The 24607-nt window shown below is 44.3% G+C and overlaps 1 protein-coding gene across 1 annotated transcript in view; it reads left to right on the top strand.

Annotated features, from left to right (window-relative positions):
- Positions 1 to 324: 324 nt before the first annotated feature.
- The window catches only part of fat2 (FAT atypical cadherin 2), a 91702-nt gene continuing 67419 nt past the window's right edge, over positions 325 to 24607 (top strand). The window contains exons 1-7 of the mRNA XM_079228904.1: positions 325 to 3565; positions 4562 to 4873; positions 14189 to 14247; positions 15095 to 15433; positions 16062 to 16269; positions 23238 to 23377; positions 24197 to 24259. Coding sequence (XP_079085030.1) covers positions 331 to 3565; positions 4562 to 4873; positions 14189 to 14247; positions 15095 to 15433; positions 16062 to 16269; positions 23238 to 23377; positions 24197 to 24259 — 4356 coding nt within the window. The 5' untranslated portion in view covers positions 325 to 330. The remainder of the gene's footprint in view (positions 3566 to 4561; positions 4874 to 14188; positions 14248 to 15094; positions 15434 to 16061; positions 16270 to 23237; positions 23378 to 24196; positions 24260 to 24607) is intronic.

Here is a 24607-nt window from a genome sequence, read left to right as displayed (position 1 = left end):
TTTTTTTCTTTTTTTAAAGGCAAGTTGGGGCAGGAGTCAGATACCTCGCCACAGGCCTCCCTTCTGCTGTTGTGTCATTGTGTATTCTGTGACCATTTTGTATTCATTTTGGAGCTTAGGGGCAATGATGGGTTTCTATTTCGAAAATAGTGTAGTTACGAGGATTATTTGTGTATTAGATGTTTTTCTGCAGATATGCAGACAGCTAGTTTTGTTTCCATAAAGCCTTTTTTTCTTTTCCTGGTTCATAGTGTATTCACATGACATTTAATTGTTTCTTTCTTTTCTTTCCTTTCTACAGGTCTGAGGATCTTCATGGACGTGCCGAAGATGGCCGCTTTAGGAACGACTCTCCTCACTTTAGCGTCAGTCCTCCTGCAGGTGGCGAGATGTCAGGGGAGCATGGGAAAAGGAAAAGACAGCTCGCCGCTGAGGTTCACGCATCATCTCTACAACGCCACCATCAATGAGAACTCCGCCCCGCGGACGTTCGTCGAGACGCCAGTGAAGATGGGCGTTGAGGTGACGGACCTGTTCTGGGAGATCGAATACGATGTTGTCTCAGGCGACGTCGACGGCCTTTTCCAAGCGGAGGCGGTTAAAGTTGGAGATTTCTGCTTCCTCCGGATCAAAACACGCAGCAGTAACTCGGCCCAACTCAACCGGGAGGTCAGAGACGCTTACACTCTCACGGTGGCGGCGACCGAAAACACTTTTGACTTCCAGGCGAAGACGAAGGTGTTCGTCCAAGTGCTTGACACCAACGACCTGAAGGCTCTTTTCTATCCCGCCTCGTACAACGAGGCCATCAGCGAGGACACTCCAGTTAAGTCAAGTGTGGTGAGGGTGAGCGCTACAGACGCCGACATCGGAAGCAACGCTCAGTTTTATTACTTGTTCACAAGCAGAGCTCATCCTTTTGTCGTCGACCCTTTCACGGGCACAGTCAGCCTCGTCAAGAAGCTCAATCACACCCGAACAGAGAGGTACGACCTCACGGTTTTAGCTGAGGACCGGACAAAGAAGATATCCGGTGTTCAAAAATTCGGTAATGTTGCCAGGGTTACAATAACCGTCCAAAAGGCGTCCATGGGGTCTCCGGTTATCAAACCTGCCCTCAGACCCACAGTATCCACAGATGGCAAAATAACTATCGACGTCCATGTGGAGGCAGGAGTAAAGCCTGTGGAATCCCTAAATATTGTTGGAGGGGATCCACACAAGTGTTTTGAGATAATCCCTTTAGGCGTGCAGGGCAGTGACTTCCAAGTGATCTCTACAAAGAGGATTATCTGGTCTCAAACTCCTTTCGGGTTGAATCTGTCCCTTCAAGCAAAAGACAGGAGCTTCCCGAGTTTACTCTCTCCAATTACACTAATCCACGTTCCGGCCTATTATCACTCTTTGGCATTTTTGGAGGATACCTACATCGTCACCCTGAGTGAGTTTTCACCCCCTACAACTCACGTGGTTAAGGTTTCGGTCACCTCGGTACCTTACAATGTTACCTTCGGTATAAAAAATAATCCGGACAGCGCTAAATTCAAAATAAATCCCAAAACTGGAATTATCATAACCACAGAGAAATTTGACTACGAGAGAAAGGAGCGATACGAGTTCGATGTCGTGGCCAATCATGGCGCCGCCGAGACTCACATAGTGATTGAGATAACCGACGAAAACGACAACATCCCACAGTTCACCCGCACCTCCTATCAGGCCACACTGGATGAAAACACCCCCGTTGGCAGCAGTGTTTTGAAAGTCGCGGCCACAGACAAAGATAAAGGAAAAAACGGCTTTGTGACCTTCGCTATTGCAAACGCGGGGCCCATACCCTTTATAATAGACCCATTCACAGGTGTCATCTCTACCTCCGAACACTTAGACTACGAGCTGATGAAACGGCGGTACCACCTGAGAGTCTGGGCCTCGGACAGCGGAAGCCCCTTCAGTCAGGTCAGCGAATGCCCCGTGACGATAAACCTGAACAACGTCAACGATAACTTCCCTCTGTTTGAGAGGGTGGGCTGCAACACCACGATACCTCAAGATCTACCCGTGGGACACACCATCGTTGAGCTGTCGGCCATTGATGTGGATGAGCTGCAGCAGCTGAGGTATGTCATCGAGTCGGGAAATGAGCTCCAAGTATTTGCCATTGACTCGGTGTCGGGAGCCGTCATCCTGAAGCAGCCGATTCCCCTGCGGGAGGGTGCGTTCAATTTGAGAGTTGTAGCCACTGATGGCAAGCATTTCTCCGAAGTGTCACTTGTCAGGGTGACTGTCACCAACAGAGGCGATGATGCGACGATCCGCTGTCAGGAAACGGGCATTTTTAAACAGCTGACGGATAAACTGATCGAGTCAATCAAACCCATTTTAAACAATCAAGAGGAAGAGCAGTTCTCTGATATACACATCACCAACCGGCATTCTCCCAAGTTTGACTCGAGCCTCCCGGGTTCAATCGACCTGATTGAGGACCATCCCCTGAATTCCACCATAGTTCAGTTCAAGGCAACAGACACGGACACTGGGTTTAACAGTAAGCTGGTGTACGCCATATCAAGTGGGAATGAGGACGGCTGTTTCTTCATCGACATGTTCTCCGGTGACCTCCAGTTAGTTTGCCCGTTGGACAGAGAGAGTAAAGCGTTCTACATCTTGAACATCACCGTTTACGATCTGGGAACGCCGCAGACATCCGCGTGGAAGTTCGTTGCAGTGACCGTCATGGACGTCAACGACAATCCTCCTGTTTTCGATCAGCCCAGGTATCTGATTCGTGTGCCGGAGAACACAGAGGTGGACTCCATCATCTTTACAGCGCGGGCAATAGATCCGGACGTCGATACCAGCGGAAGTGTCCAGTACTCCCTGCTGACGTCCACCGACATGTTCAGAATTGACGAGGTGTCCGGTGAAGTGACTGTGACGAGCGGTTTGGATCGAGAAACCTCACCCAGGCACGACCTCAGGATCGTAGCCAGAGACCAAGCCAATCTCGGCCCTCAGTTGTTCTCCATGGTTGACCTTGTGGTGGTTTTGCAAGACATAAATGACAACCCACCCAAGTTTGTACCCAAAGTTTACAAAATAAAAGTCCCCGAGGACATACCCGTGGGCACCCTCCTCGTGTGGGTTGAGAGTGTCGACTTGGATCTGGGCACTGGAGGCCTCGTCACCTACAACCTCAAGAATACAGAAGGCGGGATCTTTCACCTCGACTCCTCCACGGGGGCCTTGATCCTCGAGCGGGAGCTGGACTTTGAGAGGCGGCCGGTTTACAACCTCACGGTCCGGGCTGTCGATCACGGCCTCCCTCGCTCCCTCTCATCCTCCTGTTTTGTGGAGATTCAGGTTCTGGATGTCAACGAGAACCTCCACAGACCTGTGTTCTCAGAGTTTGTGTATGAATCCGGATTGATGGAGGATGCAGCAGTGGGGACCTCAGTGGTCACGCTTACAGCTTCAGACAAGGACCAGGGCCGAGATGGAGTTGTCCGGTACCACATCAACGAAGGCTCTGGTCTTGGAGTGTTCACCGTTGACGAGGAAACAGGTAAAAACACTGGTTTGGCCTTTTTTCACGCTGCACATCCTGCAGCCGATTCTAATCTCTGTAGTTAGCCTTGTTTGTGGTGCACTTGTTTGCTTGATGTAGGTGAGCAATGGAGCTAATAAACTAGAAATACAGTAGAAAACCAAGATTGGTTATATTACAAACCTACAAACAGCCTTCATTTCAGTCCTAATTTAAAACCCTCCAGCTAGCGGAGATTCCCGGACATTACTGACCTATATGACATTTTTTGTATTGTAAAGAATTTTCATTCGTTTTGACATGAATGTGGAGATTTTAGTTAATACTTGACCTTAAAAAGTACCTCAAAGCAGGTGAAAGGTCAGATTCAGGTAGAGCATTAATACCGTGATTTTAAATGAAACGTAAATGTCGCCCATATAAGCTGCACAATGAGATGCCTACACCATGTTGACGCATAACATCCTTTCAGCAATGTAAACGCTATTTTCTCTGCGATGTTTAAGGCAGTTTATCTATTTACCCGTCAGTGCGTCCTTTGCAGAGGATACGCCTGCGACCTCTCAACAACAACTACCTCAGGGAATCCAAATTTAAACTGCTCCTGAAAGAAACTATGTGCACAAAAGTGGACTCCCCCTGTATTTAGACCCACAGCACACCATAACTCCCCCTGTGGCATTCAGCTTCTTGTAAACTAGAGGAATTTGAGTTAGTTTTGGCAACACAAATGTGTCATGCTGCTGAGCCTTTGGGCACCAATCCAGACTTAAAAAAATGCAAACAGGCACCTTCAGCTAGATGAATGTCTTTGTGATTGATACTCCCTCCAGGGTTGTTACAGTTATTGTATATCAAAATTAATTAAAAATGCTAAGTGTCAGTAATATGTAAGTATCCCTGGAGGCTCAGCAGCAGTTTGAAACAAGTAAACAGTGGTGTGTTGTTCAGAAGGGGAAACTGTTTTTATCAAAGCAGGTAATCTTTGTTCCCCAACCCTTTCACGCGCCTCAGGTGTGATCCGTACAACAGAGGCGTTGGACCGCGAGACGAGGCCTCACTACTGGCTCTCCGTGTACGTCACCGATCTGGGGGTCGAGCCTCTGATCTCCTGGACTCACGTCTTCCTGGAGGTCCTGGACGTCAACGATAACGCTCCAGAACTCTCTCAGCCGGTGTACTTCGCGTCCGTCCGGGAGAACGTGGACGCGGTCAGGTCCGTCGTCCAGGTGTCGGCCTCGGACGCGGACACGTCCTCCGAGGGGAAGCTGTCCTTCCAGATGCTGGAATCCCATCGGAAGTTCTTCGACGTGGATCCCCAAACAGGTACCTAAGAGAGAATGAGCAGAAATGTTGTCCACTGGAACACAATATGTCTCCATTGAACATGCAAAACAATCAGAACCAGTGATAATATTACTTTCCAGTCGTATTGCATGACATATTTAAAAGAAAACCTCTGCAGTAGATTTATTTTTTGTATTTTACTGAAAGACATTCTGCGAGGAACGAGGCTTTCATTGTAAAGTGACTTACTGCTCATTTATAAACATGATATCTGCCTGTTGCCTGACCTTTGTGGCAGTAAGTGCAGATATTTGATGATTCAGCACGGCTCTGAAACATGGGATTGAGTCTTTTACGGGAAGGCAGATATATATTGGTACTCTGGGATGGAGGATGTAATTGGATCAGCTGGGCGAAGTGTCATCCTCCACTTTCACAAGCAATTTGGGTAGAAATATAAGCAACTCGCTCCATTTTGATTGATTTACACTTTTATTCAAACTCCCCTCGTGAATACAAGACATCTGGAGGACCTGTACATGTCGCCGTGTCCCGGTGGTAGATTTACATTCTGATTCAGGGGAACTGCTGTAAAACAAGTTATTTCCCACAAGGGAGGGTATGTCTTAATGTACTGTTGCAAGTCTGAGCAGAGCAAACCATGCAGAACCTGGGCGTGTCACTGAGGGGACAAAGCTGAAATTGAAACTTCATAATGAGAAACTCCTTCAGAGGTCACTCACAAATTCACTCGTCTGTGGTCTGAAAGGATTTCTGGACAAAAACAGAAATAGCAAGAAAAGTTAAACCCCCCCTCAGGTATCTGCGCCTTCATTTTTGACAGTTGCAACTGAGTCATGTGCTCTGGACTTTGATGTTCAGGCAAATCGGTGCAGCGTTAGCTAGGACGCTACAAGCCGCTACAAGCCCTGTCCTCTTTATATAATCTCCAGGTAGCTCTAGTGCTTGTCCACACCCCGAGGCCAATATATCAAAGGATTACTGACGGAGGGCGAGTTCTGCTTTACGGAGAGACGTCACACAAAAGAAGGGAGCACTGGAGGTGTTTAAACAGCTACATTAAAACAGCTTCTTTTTGTTGTGAAGGCAGGTGTATTTGATATTCATGTGGTCGAGCTTACAAGCACAGGATGAAAAATGTGTTTGGTTGAAAAGGTTTTTTTTTGTCATTGTGTGTGCACTTTTTAGAGGATTTCTCTAATGTCAAACCTCGGCTGGTGACGAATGCATTTTGTATGTGGATGACCCAAATTCAGAGAGAAAAGTATAGTGAACTGTGTTCTTTATTCGGATATTAGATCCCCAAAAAAAGTTAGTCTTTCAATTTAAAAAGTATTAGGAATGAAAAAATTACACAAACCAAAATAAAAACTTTAAAAATTATACAATAAAAAACGTCAAAACCTATAAGTTTAAAACTCCATTTATTACTATTTTTACTGAACAATTTAAACACTCAAATTACATGAACTGCTACTGTAACGTCACAGAAGCTTTGGGATGTTTCCCCATTAGAGCCAATGAAGGGAAATCTTAATGTTTCAGCATACGATTATATTTTTGACAAAAAACACTTTGCGTTTCTCTCTTTCCCGTGTCCACCAAGTTAATAAAAGTAAAACGAACATGTACCTGTTTTCCGTGGTCCTTTAACTAGACCAAAATAAAAAGGCGGTTGTTAGTTTTGTCGCAGCTCCGGAGACGGAGGGCTAGCTAGTTAGCTCGTTTGCTTGTTCTTCTCCAGAGCTGCGGGGGTCGACTTGGAGGGACCGTTAGCTCCAGCGCTGCTGCTTGGTTCATTTAGTCCAACCAGCGTAGCATAACCTGGTGGAATAGGTAAGTAGCCAGCTTTCCACTAGTTAGATAGCTAGTTAGCTAATTGAACCGTGCTTTAATACTACACTGGTTGAAGAAAAGGAGCAGAACAACGCTGTCTTTCATCGGTTGAGTTTATACGTCAGCTATAAGACAGTTAGAGGCTGTCCTTTCCACTCCTATTCTATTTCCATGGTTTCAACATGACTCTTCCAGCGCCATAAATACATGGTTTTCCCAGTCTGGTGTGGTAGAACTTGACTGGCCTGCTTTACTGGCCCTGAGCTCAAACCAATTTAACACCTTTGGGATGAACTAGAACAAACCAGACACCATCAACACTAGTGCTGGACCTCACTGACGCTCTTGCAGCGACTGATTGGGAACAAATCTTTGCAGCCAAAACCTGGTGGAAAGCCTGAAACCAAAAGAGTAAAAGCTGCTGTAGCAGCACATCAACGCCTTTGGTTTTGGAGTTCGATGTTCAACGGTCACATATGGGTACGATGTTACCTGTCCACATACTTTAGGACATGCAGTTTAAATCAAATGGTAAAAGACTAAGAGGATTACTTTGACTTTCTCACAGGTAATCAAACCTTTAACTTGAAAGAAGTTTAACTGTCTGGAAAAACCCTTTGACATCAGAGAAAACAAGTAAAGGTGGATATCAGTGCTCGTGGATCGTGTAAATGAGGGAGATTGCGTTGCTTTAAATTATTCTGAAGTGCTTTAGAAACCTCCTCTCCAGAACATGACCCACCTTGTCTTATTTTCTCAAATGAACCCACTATTACTAATGCCCAGGTATTGTTGAGAGCTCTCATGCCTCGACAGGATGAAATGACTCATGGCTGTTCGCAGGTTTCTGACGAAGCTTTTACCCTCCTGAAGCGTGCATGTACTTTATGCTGCAGCTTGTGCGTCTGATTAAACTTTAAACAATTAGTTGATTAACTTTCAGCTACGTAGGATTGTGTGCTGAGCAACAGAAAAACATAAATTAAATACAGTCCAATCTTTTTTTTTTTTTTTTTTTAAGCTGTTGCTTCTTCAAACAAGTTATTGAATGACTTCGACAACAGGTTGGTGCACGGAGCAAGGGTGTGCCAAATTACCCAAAAATACCCGAAAAATCAGCGTCTCTGTTATGTAAGTCCACTGCGGGGCTCATTATGTGTCGTTAGCAAGACCAGTGGAGGCAGGAATGGGCCCAATTCTCAATCCTCAAACTATTGCTTAGCCTCTCATCCTTGAACTGCATCATCGTGTTGCAAGTCTGCCTAATGTTCTGTTCAAAAGCCACAGTCTGGCAATAGAATATTATTACAATTGCCAAGAAATCTACTGAAAAGTCCCAAACCAACAACACATTGATCGACTACAGTGACCCGCTGTTTTTGCAAACGACAGAAAATGGACTATACGTCCATAAGACCCACAACTAGAGAGAATCAGAATCAGATGAGCATTGCTAGTAAGTCAGGGAGACGATCTCAGATCAGATCAGATAATGAGAGGCACCTCAAGTCCTACTCGGTGGATTTGCTTTAAACGGTTCATTCTCGCAATTAGTGATGCATTAGACTTTTTTTCGCTGCTCTTTTCTCTTATTATCTGCATACAATTGTTATTCGAGACGTAACTTCATATTCTTAGTTTAAGGAAGAAAATCCCCCGTCTAAACCGACCCCAGTGAATCCGGACCGCCGCCTCGCAATCTTGATATGTTTGACTGACTGATTTAAGACGCCTCTCTTGAAGACCATGACTTTGACAGGGTTCAGGTTCACTGGGCTCAATAAATGCTGCATTAGGGGAAAAGAAACACAAAGACGTGAAGTAGCAGCTGTAGAAAAGCCAACTGGCGGTGAATTTAAAGGAAGGACGCGGAAACAAAGAACTGGGCCCGGACATGCCAGACAACCCTGTTTGTCTTCACGTGGTTTTGACAGCAGTCCAGCACTAATGACAAAAACACACTTTCTAATGTTCCCCACCTGTCCCAGGGAAGTCCTCCCTGCAGAGCTTGTTTGCACTGTCGTAAAAGGGCCTCAATGACCCTCAGCGCGGTCTTTCAGGCCCCTGGAGGAGAAGCTCCCACTCCTCCTCCTCCACTGGGTCAACACACGGTTTACAAACAGCTTAAATAAAAACACAGCTGAAGATAGAATTAAGCAAACGGCATTGCATAAATAAACCAGAGTGTGGTCACTCTTTCTTTCTCTAATTTACCATTTTGCCGCCAAAATTAGGATTTCTATGCAGGTTTTTAAAATTCAGAAAGAAAACTAGTGAAATAGATAACTGACTTTTCTGTTGCCAGTATTTGAGTATGCATTTCTGTTTTTTTATTCTGGTGTTTCACATTCACAACACAAAATAAATAGGGTTAGTATCTTTTACTTATTCATTCTTTTTATTCATGTAATATTCAGCCAGGTTAAATTAATGTTTTTTTTATCAATGGAGTCTCATTATATGATCTATTTATTTTCACATCTAACTAAATTAAGGGTTTATTTTAACAAACATGAGTTGGTGATGAACCTGATGATTTTGAGTAGTTTTTATTTTGTTTCTGTAGAGTTTTACGAAGCGTCTTCCCACGATCGGCGAGGTGAAATCACTGTTGTCTGACTGCAGTCTGGTGCCTTTGAAGAAAACATATTGATTGTATATTTCTTTGCACGTGATTAATGATAATAATTCTCTAAATCGCATAGCATCGCGCTGGAAAAAGTGGTGAAAATTAGCCGCTCATGTAAAATGCCGATCGCGACCTAAAGCCAGATCTTTTTGAAAAGCTCGACACCTCAGACGTGATCCGTGTCATTAATCAGAGGGAAAGAACAGCGGAGGGAAGAATGCACTTGGCGTTCTGCCCGTTTGCACATCTGAACACACCTGGCCTTCAGCCCGACAGAAGCCGACCTGCTGGAACAATAAGACGTGCGACTCTGCTGCAGTCGCTGGCTGACAGTTTGATGTTCCTGTTCCTGTCAGCAGGTCGTTCCCATCTTTATATACTCGTTGGATTAAATCCATTTCACTCAGAGCGTTAATGGTAAAGCTTTGTGGCGGGCTGCTCTGTCATTTATTTGAAGCTTTCCAAAACTGACAAATAGACGTTGTGTGGCCGAGGTTTGACGTTTTCTGTCTCTCTGCATTTCAGTTTTAACGTAACTGCGTCTGTGATGCAACGCCAGGAACGCCTTTGTCGAGATAAAGACTTTCTTAGCTGTCAGAGACCATGATCTCACATTTATATATCTCAAAATAAAAAAAGTTACATTATCAATTTTATTATTTTAGTTTTGATGCAACAAATATTAAGAAAACAACACAAGAATAATCAATAAAATGAAGTGCAAAAAAATACAAAATATATAGATGGAGTAAAGAAGTACATTTATATTATACTTTCTTTAATGTTGATGACATAAATACTTAAATAGTAGTCTAAATAAATGTATGAAAAAAGAGAACGACAAAGCATTTTCTTAAATTGATTTATGTTTTTTTTTGTGATCGATTTAAAGTGGATTTTGTTTGTTTGTTTGTGTGTGTGTGTGTGTGTGTGTGTGTGTGTGTGTGTGTGTGTGTGTCAGTAACCCCGTTGTGATTCTCATGTTAACCTGAAGTTAATCTTTTTAATGAGCTCAGGAGCATCAGATTTAATTATCGTTTCACACCAGCAACAAACACAAGGGTTTTCCTTTCAGTTTTTCTTTGGTGTGGGAGGTGATAGACACACACACACACACTCGCACACACACATACACACACACACACACACACACACACACACACAGCCTCCCTCCTCTGCCAGCGTGTCTCGGCTCTCCTTATTGGATTTAATTGCTTCCCTCAAACACTTCACTCAGTTTAGTGAGATGAGGTGAGATAAGACAAGGTGAAATGAGATGAGGTGAGATGAGGTGAGGTGAGATGAGATGAGACGAATATAAGGTGAGATGAGATAAGACAAGGTGAGATGAGAAGAGATGAGATGAGGTGCGATGAGATGAGACGAGATGAGGTAAAATGAGATGAGACGAGGTGAGACGAGATGAGGTGAGATGAGGCGAGATGAGACGAGATGAGACGAGATGAGAGGAGATGAGACGAGTTGAGATGAGACGAGATGAGATGAGACAAGATGAGATGAGACGAGGTGAGATGAGATTAGATGAGAGGAGATAAAACGAGTTGAGATGAGACGAGATCAGATGAGATCAGATGAGATGAAATGAGACGAGATGAGATGAGATAAAATGAGATGAGACGAGATGAGGTGAGATGAGACGAGATGAAATGAAACAAGATGAGATTAGATAAAATGAAATGAGATGAGATTAGACGATAAAATGATAAAATAAAATGAGACGACGTGAGGTGAGATGAGATGAGGTGAGGTGAGATGAGATTAGACGAGATGAGACGAGTTGAGATGAGACGAGATGAGGTGAGATGAGATTAGACGAGATGAGACGAGTTGAGATGAGACGAGGTGAGACTAGATGAGAGGAGATGAGACGAGTTGAGATGAGATGAGATGAGACGAGTTGAGATGAGACGAGACGAGATGAGACGAGGTGAGATGAGATTAGAGGAGACGAGTTGAGATGAGACGAGATGAGATGAGATGAGACGAGATGAAATGAGACGAGATGAGATGAGATAAAATGAGATGAGACGAGATGAGGTGAGATGAAATGAGACGAGATGAGGTGAGATGAAATGAGACGAGATGAGGTGAGACTAGACGAGATGAGATAAAATGAGATGAGACGAGATGAGACAAGATGAGATGAGATAAAACGAGATGAGAGGAGATGAGTTGAGATGAGACGAGTTGAGACGAGATGAGGTGAGATGAGACGAGATGAGACGAGATGAGACGAGGTGAGATGAGATCAGAAGAGAGGAGATGAGACGAGATCAGATGAGATGAGACGAGATGAAATGAGACGAGATCAGATCAGATGAGATAAAATGAGATGAGACGAGATGAGACGAGATGAAATGAGACGAGATGAGATTAGATAAAATGAGATGAGATTAGACGAGATGAGATGAAATGAGACGAGATGAGATGAGGTGAGATGAAATGAGACGAGATGAGGTGAGATGAGATGAGACGAGATGAGACGAGTTGAGATGAGACGAGATGAGGTGAGATGAGATTAGACGAGATGAGACGAGTTGAGATGAGACGAGGTGAGATGAGACGAGATGAGAGCAGATGAGACGAGTTGAGATGAGACGAGGTGAGATGAGATTAGATGAGAGGAGATGAGACGAGTTGAGATGAGACGAGATGAGATCAGATGAGATGATACGAGATGAGATGAGACGAGTTGAGATGAGACGAGATGAGATGAGAGGAGATGAGACGAGATGAGATCAGATGAGATGATACGAGATGAGACGAGTTGAGATGAGACGAGATGAGATGAGAGGAGATGAGACGAGTTGAGATCAGATGAGATGAGACGAGATGCGATGAGATAAAATGAGATGAGACGAGATGAGGTGAGATGAAATGAGACGAGATGAGATTAGACGAGATGAGATGAGGTGAGATGAAATGAGGTGAGATGAAATGAGACCAGATGAGGTGAGATGAGATTAGATGAGATAAGATGAGATGAGACAAGACGAGATGAGATAAAATGAGATGAGATAAAACGAGATAAGATGAGAGGAGATGAGATGAGATTAGGTCAAAACCCCAACTGGGAAATTGCTCACAGCTGTAGAAAAAAAAGAGAGATAAGACGACGCAAAATGACATGAAAGTGAGGGGCTTCAACTAATTAAAACGTGATAAATTATAATAAGTTTGTGGATCACAAAAAACAACACATTCCCTCTTCAGGTCTTTTATCAAAGAACAAACCCATTTCAGAATAATTATTCCACTAAAACTCTAACATTTTCTAACGAACAATAACCGTCAACAAAAAGCCAGGAGTCATCTTATCTTAGGTCCGTGTGCAAAAGGTTGTAATGATGTTTACGCAGAAGGTTTAACTGGCGTGTCTTTACTGTTAAGTGAACACAAACAGCTGCACACAAACAACAGCTGTCTGAGGAACCTGTCGGGCCGCATAGTTCACACCTTGATTCAGAAGCAGCCCGATGTCTGCGGTTCACACCAACGCTGATTCACCAAACTGTCTGCTGCCGCCGGTGAGAGGCTGCTGGGAGAGTTATTTCATCCGGTACCGACCGTCGTCTCGATATGTAATAATAATATTTAGCGTTCATGGGTACATTCTTATCTAACACATATGTAACTCTTAGACGTAGACACGTATAACACATGTCTGATTGCGTTGTCTTTCACAAAACTAAGACTTAAGAAGTGTAAAAACAACACGAGGGTTTATTCTCCAGTTTCTTGGACTTAAATAATAATTCAAACGCTTTTAGATTTAAGAGTAATTTGACCTGATTGACATCGTCTCGTCAGCACCACAGGGTCACAATGCAAAAGTTTACAATGTCGGTATTGTTGTATTGTTTCATTTAAGTGTTTTTATTTATTTCATAATGGTTCTAAATAATCTTTAATTTGAGCATTTAAATTCATTCTGAGACCTGTGGTGCTTTTTATTGTTGATTTTATTACTTTTTTTCAGAACAAACAAGCTTTTTTTACTTTTATTATGACATCTCTTTCAATCTTTGTGATTATTCATATTTGTTTGTTCACCTCTTTTGTTGATGATGACATCTGGATGAAATAATGTCGCCACGTTTTATTGTTTGACAGAAAAAACAACGGTCTGACATTCACACTCATACTACACACACAGTTTAATATAACTTTCAGTTACACACACACATAAACACACACACACATACACACACACAGCTCTACCAGCATCATCAACAACAGCAGCAGCAGCAGAAACAACATCCATAAACCAACATGTGTTTTCTCGGCTTTGTTCCTGAGAGGCCGACAACAACAGACACACTAACACTCCTCAGTCTGTTTGTTTGCTTGTTTGTTTGTTTGTTTAGGTCAGGGGTGTCAAACATACGGCATGAATTTTTGGCCATACCGCCCAGCCCTAGGGCACGCTATACATTGACCCAGAGTCAGAATTCATTAGACCACTGACATTACTATAAATATTGCTCAACTGCGAGGGAATCTGCAGAGGAGAGCCCAGGCAGGTAAACAGTGGGCTGATGTCTGAATTTTTGGTCTTTATGTTTCTAGTTTATTGTAAAAATACCTTAAAATAGGGTTTATCATCCAAAAACCTTCACCAATGATTTAAATAGAGAAATATTGTCATTATGTATGCGTTAATATGCTGTGATGTTACTGGTCCGGCCCACTTGAGATCAAATTGGGCAGCATGTGGCCCCTTCACTAACATGAGTTTGACACCCCTGGTTTAGGTGTAATTTGAACTCTCACTTCCCACCACTGAGACTCACGCACACACACACACACTAACAATATTGATTTTCTCTTCCTGTGTGTGTGTGCAGGTGTTATCAGCACCCTCTCAGCGTTGGATCGGGAGGTTAAACCCGAACACAGCGTCGAGGTGAGTCTCTTGTAAACATTTCCGCTTCCCTTCGGGGTCGATGCCGAGACGAAAACAAATCCTGCTGTTCTGCAGACAATAAATCTGAAGTAAGTTCTGACGGCTGATTTTAAAAACACACACACTGCTTTTTAGAGTTAGAAGTCTGCGCTCGTGCCAGGTTCAATAGCAGGATAAGATTAGGAGTCGAAGACTGAAGATGTGTTTTTAAAGCAGCCTTTTTGGAAAAGATGGACCAGAATGCACTGCAGCTACAAGAAAGGTTTGGTGCAACATTTTCTCAAATGGGAAAAAAAAGTGTTCTCCTTTTTATTCTTGCAATATGCCAAATGTATCTGAAATGACTAAACATTTAGCTGTGTTTCAGAATTACAATAACGCATTTTTTTAAAGAAAGGTGCACACAAGAGACACAGTCAAATAAACAAATAAAAAAGTAATATAAATATATATAAACAGTAAAACAGTAATAAAATACAACAATTCCCATGCAAAATGTGGCTCTTTTCAAAATACTATAAAAAGTAATTTCACAGAATGTTACCAGTACATGAAAGAAGGCTGACTTTCATTCTTGACCTTGGAAACAGTAGTTTGACCCCTAAAAACAAAACAACAAATCAGAAAATCTCTCATCCGCAATTGCAGTTTTCACAGCAATTAACCAAACTAGATGAGCGATTAAGGAAGGGCAGCGTGTGTCTCTTAAAAATGAGGCGAGAGCGGGAAAAAATCCCCAATAGAGCTGCGAGAAAAGATGACTTTCATTATTGTGTATAAACAGTTGAGAAACGAGTAAAGCGACACAATCCTGACGGCGTTCTCTCTCCTGCGTCTTCATTCTCAGGTGATCGTTTCCGATAACGGATCCCCGTCCCTGCGCTCCACCGCCACCGTCGTGATCCGGGTCCTGGACGCCAACGACAACCGACCCAAGTTCACCGACAAGCTCTTCCACGTCAAGCTGCCCGAGCAGCGGCGGGGGGCGGGCCGGCGGCAGGTGTGCCGGATGGTGGCCCGCGACGACGACGAGGGCGCCAACGCCGCGGTGACCTACGGGCTCGAGCGCGACAAGGACCACAAGGACCACAGGGACCACAAGGACGAGGGTTTCCAGATCGACGCCGTGACGGGCGCCGTGACGTCGCACGGGGATTTCTGGCCGGGAAACTACAGCATTCTCACGGTCGGTGTCCGGAACTTTGATTTCAAGTTGTCAGCTGGAGATGAAGATGAGTTTGTGTTACTTTAAAGTCTAATAAAGGGCCGAGGCAAATTGAAGTACCGTAAAAGGTTACAAGCCGCTCCTACTTCTGGTCAGTGTCCCCGCTGTAGCAAGCTAGTGCTGCTAGCTAGCGCTGCTGCTGCTACCGGCCGCTCCTGCTGCTACTGCCTGCGTCCCCTCTGCCCAAGTCGGGTGTCGAGCCTGGTTCCGCTACCTTCGGTGGTTTTCGGGGAGCTAGCGGAAGTTAGCGAGGAAGTAACGGAGCGCTAGCAGGAGCCCCAGCTGGCTACAGCGGGGAGCTAACGGGGACACTGACCGAAGGTAGTAGCGGCCCGTAACCCGACTTTTACGGTACTCTTTTTTTATTTTACCCTCCAGAACTTCACAGAAAACAAAAACAGGTATCATGGGGGGACCCTAAAAAAAGGCTCAAAATCGGGTGAAAAATTAGGGATGTGCTGTGTGTCCTTGAGCAATCACTTAACACTGAATTGCTCCCCGTCGCTGTGTCTACGGTGTATGGAATACAATGTGAGTTGCTTTGGATAAAAGTGTTAGCTAAAATGTAATGTCTGATGTCACTTTCCAGGTCAGAGCGACGGACCAGGGCAGCCCGCCGCGCTCGTCCACGGCGAGACTCGACATCGAGTGGATCGCTCGCCCGCCGCCCTCCGCCGAGCCGATCGCCTTCGACGAGCCCTCCTTCACCTTGACCGTCATGGAGACGGAGCCCGTCACTCACATGGTGGGCATCATCACCACGGAGACGCACCGGCAGAGATGGTTCGATATCACAGGTGAGGGGGAAGTGAACACACACACACACACACACACACACACACACACACACACACACACACACAGGCGCTGGTATTGATCGGATCTTCAAACAAACTTCGAGCTCTGATGAAAAACGAGCATCACCCAAATGAGATTAATGATTTCTAAAAGAAGACAAAGACTTTCATTTTCACAAGTTTCCTCAATTTGAAAAGAAACGGCAGACAACGTGTTGATGAATTACATCTGACATCTCCACTCCAACACATGGAGCATTGACTTCTATACAACCAGAGGAGTCGCCCCCTGGTGGCCAGGAGAGAGAATGCAGCTTTAACACATGAAGCATAGACTTCTATACAACCAGAGTAGTCGCCCCCTGGTGGCCAGGAGAGAGAATGCAGCTTTAACATATGACGCATAGACTTCTATACAACCAGAGGAGTCGCCCCTGGTGGACAAGAGAGAGAATACAGTTTTAACACATGAAGCATAGACTTCTATACAACCAGAGGAGTCGCCCCCTGGTGGTCAGGAGAGAGAATGCAGCTTTAACACATGAAGCATAGACTTCTATACAACCAGAGGAGTCGCCCCCTGGTGGCCAGGAGAGAGAATGCAGCTTTAACATATGAAGCATTGACTTCTATACAACCAGAGGAGTCGTCCCCTGGTGGTCAGGAGAGAGAATGCAGCTTTAACACATGAAGCATTGACTTCTATACAATCAGAGGAGTCGTCCCCTGGTGGTCAGGAGAGAGAATGCAGCTTTAACATATGAAGCATTGACTTATATACCCTGGTGGTCAGGAGAGAGAATGCAGGTTGCCTCCTGGTTATTCCTTATTCTCTGTGCCATGTGAACGAAGAAACATTCAAACTGATGAACCAACAGGCTTCGATGGATAGAAGATGAATCAATGCAACATGAAATATGGATAAATAATACAACCATAACACCACAGTGAGTTTCTGGATCGATGGATGAATAGAGAGAGAGAAAAAGGAGGAGGAGAGGAAAAAAAGGTCTTGTTGTCAGCGGGACGTTTGCTCTCTACGAGGATAAATCAACGCCGTTCCTCCTCTCATCATCTGCCAGATCACCACAGGAGGGACGAAGCGGCCATTCCTGCTCCTCCATATTTAAAATGCGTGACCATATTCTTATAGTTGGAATGGAAATCATCCGTCTGTGATCCCGGACGTGCCGGTGTCTCGTTCCCTTTGAGCCTCCTCATTTTTTTTTAAATCGTCACGAGGGTCTGCCAGGACGCTTCCTGCCAGAGAAAGACCGAGGTTCCTCCTGTTCAGTTCGCTGTGCCAAAGCTCCGTCTGAGCCAGAACCCCAGAAGCACCAGCAGACTCCCTCTGCCTCCCCGCGGGGCGTTCAGGTGTCGCCGGACAACTCGTCTTCTGACACTCGTGTGTTACGCTATGTCACGAAGCAGAAGAGTCCCGATGGAGGCTGGCAGTGCTAACCATAGTTTAATAATACAGTTTTCAAAATCATTAAAGCATGAAAAACATCTATTATCTCTTTCATCTATCCACATCCATTTTTGAAATGTATAAATATATATGTGTAATTGACTGAACTGTCCAATAGTCCTCACACCTCTAATGAATCTTTAGAAAAAAAAGCTTTAAAAAGCGTTGTTTTAAAAATATATGTAACACAACATGGTGCTGTGAGACCAGAGAAATAACTTAGACTTAAAAAGTCGTACATTTTAAAGAAACGATTAAAAAAAAAGACTAGAAGCAAAACCCTGCATATTTGAGATGCTATAAAAAGACAATGCCTATTTCTATACTGATGGAGGAAAAAGTGTTTGGAAAGACATTTTCGTAAAAATGATCTTCAAAGCCTGACTATATTCCCAGTTGTTGTTTTTTCAGACAGAATCACTTCCACCTTTGTAGTATATTTGCTTTCCAGAACGGTATGAATGAATGAATGAATGAATATATACTTTATTAATCCCCAAGGGGAAATTTCGTGTCAAGTAGCAGCCATTTACACAGAAAATAAGATAAGATATAAAAACAACAGGGATGAAAGATATATAAGATATATACATTATATGTATTTGTCGTTTTAGCTTTTATGTAGCTAAATGTCAAGTTCTTTCATTCTTCCATTAAAGATCAATGCAAAGTAACCACACCGACAACATCTTCTACTGAAACATAGCAGAGTCCTTTACATTTTATTTAGCTGACGGTTTTAACATAAGTGACTTACAATAAGTTCATTCAACCACGAGTACAAACTCAGAACAACAAGAATCAAGAAAGTACAATTTCTTCAATAAAGTCAAACGACAAAGTGCTACTAGGTGCTACCTTCCTTATTCAAGGTATAGTTTAAAAAGGTGTGTTTTTAGTACACGGTGGAAGATGTAGAGACTTTCCTGAAGTCAATGAGGAGCTCATTCCACCATTTAGGAGCAGGACAGCAAACAGTCTGACTGTGAGTATAAAGTCTCATGGACTTGAAATACTGAAGTATGGTATTTATACTCCTTCTTTACTCCGGTTTCATTCTACTTCCACTCCACAGTGGAGTAGCGCTGACCCTCGTCCCGTTGGCAGATGAGTGTTGTGTCACAGGACTCCTCTCCCATGCAGATACCATCGGGCTGCTTTCTACCTTCCTCCTCTGCAGCAGCAGAACCCAGATTCCTATCGCGGCCTCTCTGCCGATAGCTCGGCGAGAGACAAATGAAGACTTCCCCTCGCTGTCAAAACTATAACCAGGAAAGGCCTCCTGTGAATCTGCACAGAATCATCGTTAAAGGAGCCGTCGCTTTTTGAGAAAAGCACGCACTTCAGCATTTTGGTTGAAGTTTGTGTAACTGTTCTGCACAGCTGGAGTGAAGAGAGAGAATCAATGGATCCCGACTCTCACCTTTTGGCTCAGTGATCTGAAGAATGCAACATGATCAAATCAGAGGAAACGATGTCCTCTCTGCAGGAGAGCTGACCTGATTCTGAGCGTACGGGGTGAGGACGGCACGCGGCTGTAGAGGCGGGTCGGTACCTGGAGGACGCCCGAGGCCGACACGGGACGAGCCCGGGAAGTCAACCTCCTTGTGCCAAGGAGCAATTACATGACCACTCCAACCTGCCCTGAAGGCATTGCTGGCTGTCTGGGGAAGCATTTCTTGTTCATGTCATATACTCATACTCCACGGTGGGGAAAAGGGGATTCAGAATAACTCAGTGGAGTTTATTCGTAAAGCCCAGTGTGATATCAAATGTCCCAGGCTGACCTCTCAAAAGATATCCCTCCAAAATGAGCAGTAAAGCAATATGTGTGGCCCCAAAGGCTGCATTGCTCATTATACCCTCCAACATCAGACTCTGTCTTTCTCAAGGAGTCAGAAATCTGCCCTGAGGCACCTTTTTATGAATGTATGAATGTTCAGCCGATTGAACGCAGTTATCATCTGCTGCCTTCAGACGGGCCGAGCTGCAGGCACCACGTCCTGAACGTGGAACAGAAGAACTTTTAGTTTCGGCGACAAGAGCAACGGTCCGGGTTAAAATAAGTAAACTTGGTGAAGCACGCAAGTGATGTAACCAAAGTACGGGATGTCAGTCACTGATGACTTTTAGTTCCACATGGGACACAAACAGATGTATCCTTGGTGAAAGTCCTGTGTTTGTTTGACCCTTTCTTCCGCTCGAGGTGGATTTCACTTCACCTGAGTTCTTCCTTTGCTTCCGTCATGCTTACTTCAGTCTCGACTTCGTCTTCTTGTATTCGTATCGACAATCAACCGTGTGAATGGATGGTAAAGGCCTTCTGAACCTACGAGGTGGTGTAGCAGGCCTTTTGCAATATCTATGAGGTGTTACAATTGTCCTTTGTAGGGAACTTAGCTTGATGAAAGGTTGGAAGGTCCCCTAAATCATTAGGATTTAACACTTAAGTACATTTAAGGACTACTAATCTCAAACCGCAAATGAAATGGCATTCTGGCCAGATGTTTTTTCTTCTTTTCTTTGGAGAAAAATGGAAAGAATTGGTTCAATATGTGTTCATTCACCCCAAAAAGCCAATGGACCGACTGTACGGACGTGCGATGTCCAACAACGACCTTGCATCCAGTTGCATGACCTCTAAAATGATCCCGTCTGCTTTTCGCTCTGTCTCTTTAGCTTCCAGATGTTTCACTTTCTTACAGTGGGCTTATCGCAGCTTGTTCGCTGACAGAAAAAGCCCCCTGCTTTCATCTAGAAACGAGGAATTAAACGAGAAATTAATAAAAACCCGCTCCACCTTGACCTGCCGCTCTGCATGCGAGGTCCAATCAGCCACGTGTAAGAGATAACTGAGAGGAGGTGGAGGATGAGGCCTCTCGGCACGCCGTGGTCCTGACCCAGATAGACACCCAGAAGACGAATGGAACAACGGATAGATTGATCAAAAATGACAGTGAAACGCCTGCATTTTTCCAAGAGTAAAATATATGTTTTGCATGGCTTCCCCCTGGAGGGAATGGAACCGCCACCATGGCAGTGATATCGTATCTTCCTTGAAATGATCAGCAAAGTGAAACATGGTTTTCACAGGACATCGTCCTCTCTTTGTCCTGAGACGACAGCCGGCGATGAGCTTTGCTGCGTCCGGTTCAGTCTTTTTCTTCTTCTTTTCACGAAAGCCTCTGTGTTTTTGTCTTACGCAATGTCAATCCCGGGATTTGTTAATCTCAATCAGTCGAGCAGACCTGTCGATGCTGCTGCTTAGTCTGCGGCGGTTCAGCTCGGTGATTACGGCTAACGGACAGATAATTGGGTCATCTCCAGGTCTGTTTCTATCCATCAGGGAACTAAGGGTGTGCAGAGTGTTTGTTTGAGGATGACGCAAAGAAAGTTAGAGAAGCGCTTTATTCTCTCTTCAAATGCATGCAAACGTGATTTAGTTTAAATAGAAGTGAGTGCAGCCTGAGCCGTGACGTGATACACACTCATGCAGAGGTCTGACAGCGTCTCGGGGTGTGTGTGTGAAGAGCCCTCCGCGAGGCGGACGTCTCAATAAACACCATCTGGTCCGAGCAGGCGTGAGGTTTACCTTTCTCACGTACGAACACACGACCTGCTGAGAGAGAGAGAGAGAGAGAGGAAAGACATGATGCAAGACAAATCAAGGGGCTGCAGGATGAAGAGAAGGAAGGAGGGAAGAGTGGAGTCACTGCAGAGTTCAGCGTTTTTTACACAAAACAATCACGCATGAGGTCGTGAATCGTGAGAATAAACAGAACAAAGAGCGCACTGTTAATAATAAAAAAACTAAAACGTGTTCCACATTTGAACACTAAAACAAAGGAGCTTTTCAACCAGAATACGACTCAGATGTCAGTTATGGGGTTATGAACAAACAGTTTGGTGTTTCTTGCCAGGAGGCATTGCGACATCCTTAAATTATACCAAACATATTGGTTACATTTCCTGGTCGGGCCGCCTCGGTATCGCTTTATGTTTAGGAGTTACATCACAGATATGTTGAGAGTTCAATTAGAAACGATTTAGCAATTACATCGTTTGCTGTGAGCGCTTTCACCAATGAAATGTCAAAAATAGATTTAAAGGGCCGGTGCGTAGAATTTATGGGGATCAGAAATGGAATACAATATTCATAGTTACCGTAAACGTCGGGTTACACGCCGTTCCTTCCTCCGGTCAGCGCTGCTGCTAGCTAGCACTGCTGCTAGCTCCCCGCTGCTGCTAGCTAGCTCCTCGCTGCTGCTAGCTAGCTCCTCGCTGCTGCTGCTAGCTCCTCGCTGCTGCTAGCTAGCTCCTCGCTGCTGCTGCTAGCTCCCCGCTGCTGCTGCTACAAGTCGGGTGTCGAGCCGGGGCTGGTCCCGCTACCTTCAGTGGTTGTCAGGGAGCTAGCTGAGAGCTAGCGGAAGTTAGCAGGGAACTAGGGGAGCGCTAGCTTGAGCGCCAGCTGGCTACAGCAGGGACCGAAGGTAGTAGCGGCTTGTAACCCGACTTTTACGGTATGTTTTTATTTGTGTATAAAGTTTTGTTTATCTTAATGACACCTTCATATCTACATAAGGAGCGAGTCCTCTTCTCGTGTTGCACCGCCGTGTTTCTACGGTAGCCCAGCACAGACAAACCAAACAGACTTTTGACATCTTTTTTCGCGGCGACCATTGTAGTTCTTCACGTTGACAAGTTTCAGTTGGTTGCAATCTGTAACCTCACCACTAGATGCCGCTAAATCCTGTACACTCGACCTTTAAGGGATCCATAACAACAATGTTATAGTTTCTTAATTCATATGTTATAGCTGTTTTGTACTTTATTATTACAATTCACTTCATGTTGGACAGGAGAGAAACGTACTTTGAATCTTCTGTATGTTTGCACAAATGGAAGATTTGACATTAAAGCTGACTTTATGTTCTTGCAGGTTTATGTTTTAAAACCATTTCAACTCAATTTAACAGTCAAAGTCAAACATAAACTCAGAAGACTCTTTCCAAAATCAGACAGACGGGTAGCAAGACAGGCGGTGAGACAGACAGTGGAGGGTCTGGGTGTCTGGGTTGGTTTCTCAGCTCCGTCTGTAAATAAGAAACCATCAACATGTCCCGCTGTGATGGATGGACCCCTATGAAGGAAAGAAAAATCTATTTCTCTGTATTTTATTTCATTTTTTTCTATTTTAATTCAATAAGTTGCTTTACAAAGGTTGACACAATCAAGTCGGGATGAGAAAATAAATGTTCCTCTTCCGGATGGGACGAGTGTGGACAGAGTTTTGGCCTTTCAAAGTCAGAGAGGAGATCATTAATTACAGTCCAGGGAAATCACTGCCACTCTGGAGGACGATGCCAAGGTGCATCCTTCCTGCCACCACTCAAAACATGACCTGCAGACTCCGACACGCCGTGTAAGATATCGCATGTGACAGCCGGACGCCCTCGAGCCGGCAGACTGAACCTTGGTCTGTGCGTCTCTCTCTCAGGTGGCGATGAAGAAAAGGACTTTGACATCCAGAGAAACACGGGAACCGTCTCCATCGCCCGCCGGCTGGACGCGTCCCGGCGCTCCAACTACAACGTGACGGTGCGGGTCACCGACGGCCACCAGAGCGCCACCACGCAGGTGAGGAAAAACACGCCTCATATACAGGGTTCATACGGTCATGGGAAACCTGGAAAGGTCATGGGATTTTAAAACGGTTATTTCCAGGCTTGGAAAAGTCCTTCGAAATAATGTAATCCCAAAGGTTTTGGAAAGGTCATGTAAATGTGTTATATTCATGTGTTCATGTCGTTCATTTACGCTGAAATAATGAATATGCTTTTAAAAGAAAGACTCAAAATATAAGCAGGCATACATACAGGCATCTATATAAATGTTTATTCTTTTAATCAAACTATTGTCTCATTCATTTGTGTCATTTAAGGTTTACTGTATGCTTTGTATTCTCACTGTTAGTTTAAATACTACATTTACTCACTTTTTACTGTTTACACCCAGATTTCACTAAATGTTTGCTCATGGAAATTTGGTTTAAAGTCATGGAAAAATCACGGAAAAGTCAAGGAAATCCATTGTAAAGAGTAAAAAAAAGTAAGGATGAAGGAAGCAAGGAAGGAAGGGAAGAGTGGTTTTATCTTCCCTTTTATTTCAGGATCAAAACAGATAAGAATGGTACAAAATGTACAAAATGAGAACACTTCAGGGAAATCATATCAAGGTTTGTACCTTGTTGTGTTCACACCAAATTAATTAGCAACGACTAAGTCGTCTCTAAGTTTTTTAATCTTTAGAAAAGCAATTAACGGATACAAGACGATGATCAGCTCACTTTTTGCAGAAACTTATGCATTTTTTTTAAGAAGTGAGAAAACACAATGTTCCCAATGAGCCACATTACAATTTAGATTTAATCCACTGCATCCATTTTTCAACCTGCAGGCCTACATCCGCGTGCTGGACATGAACGAGCATCGCCCCGTCTTCCTGAAGCCGCTGTACCAGGTGAGAGTTCATCCAGTGGATTGTTGTGGCTCACGGGAGAGACTTAATACGGCAACAATACCCTGAAGGACATTCTTTACAGTTAAATGAGGGAGAGTCAGCCAGGTGTGACGAGCAGCAGAGCGCTGCGTGTACAGGAGGAAAAGTCTTGAAAGGGATAGTTTGGATGTCTGGATGATTCTGTGTCGTGAGGAAAGCGATGCACTTATAATATTTATCACCTCTTTATCTTTGCTGTCAGACCTTTCTGTACTATTTTCAGATTCACCAGACAAAAGCTGTCCTTTTTATCACGCAGACCTCTGGAGCAGCTGGTCGCCCGCCGCCTCCATCTGATAGTTTGTGTGT

This window comes from Taurulus bubalis (assembly GCF_910589615.1).
Source record: "Taurulus bubalis genome assembly, chromosome: 13".
NCBI lineage: Eukaryota > Metazoa > Chordata > Actinopteri > Perciformes > Cottidae > Taurulus > Taurulus bubalis.
Note: the sequence above shows the minus strand (reverse complement) of the source record. Positions and strands in the feature narration are given on the sequence as shown.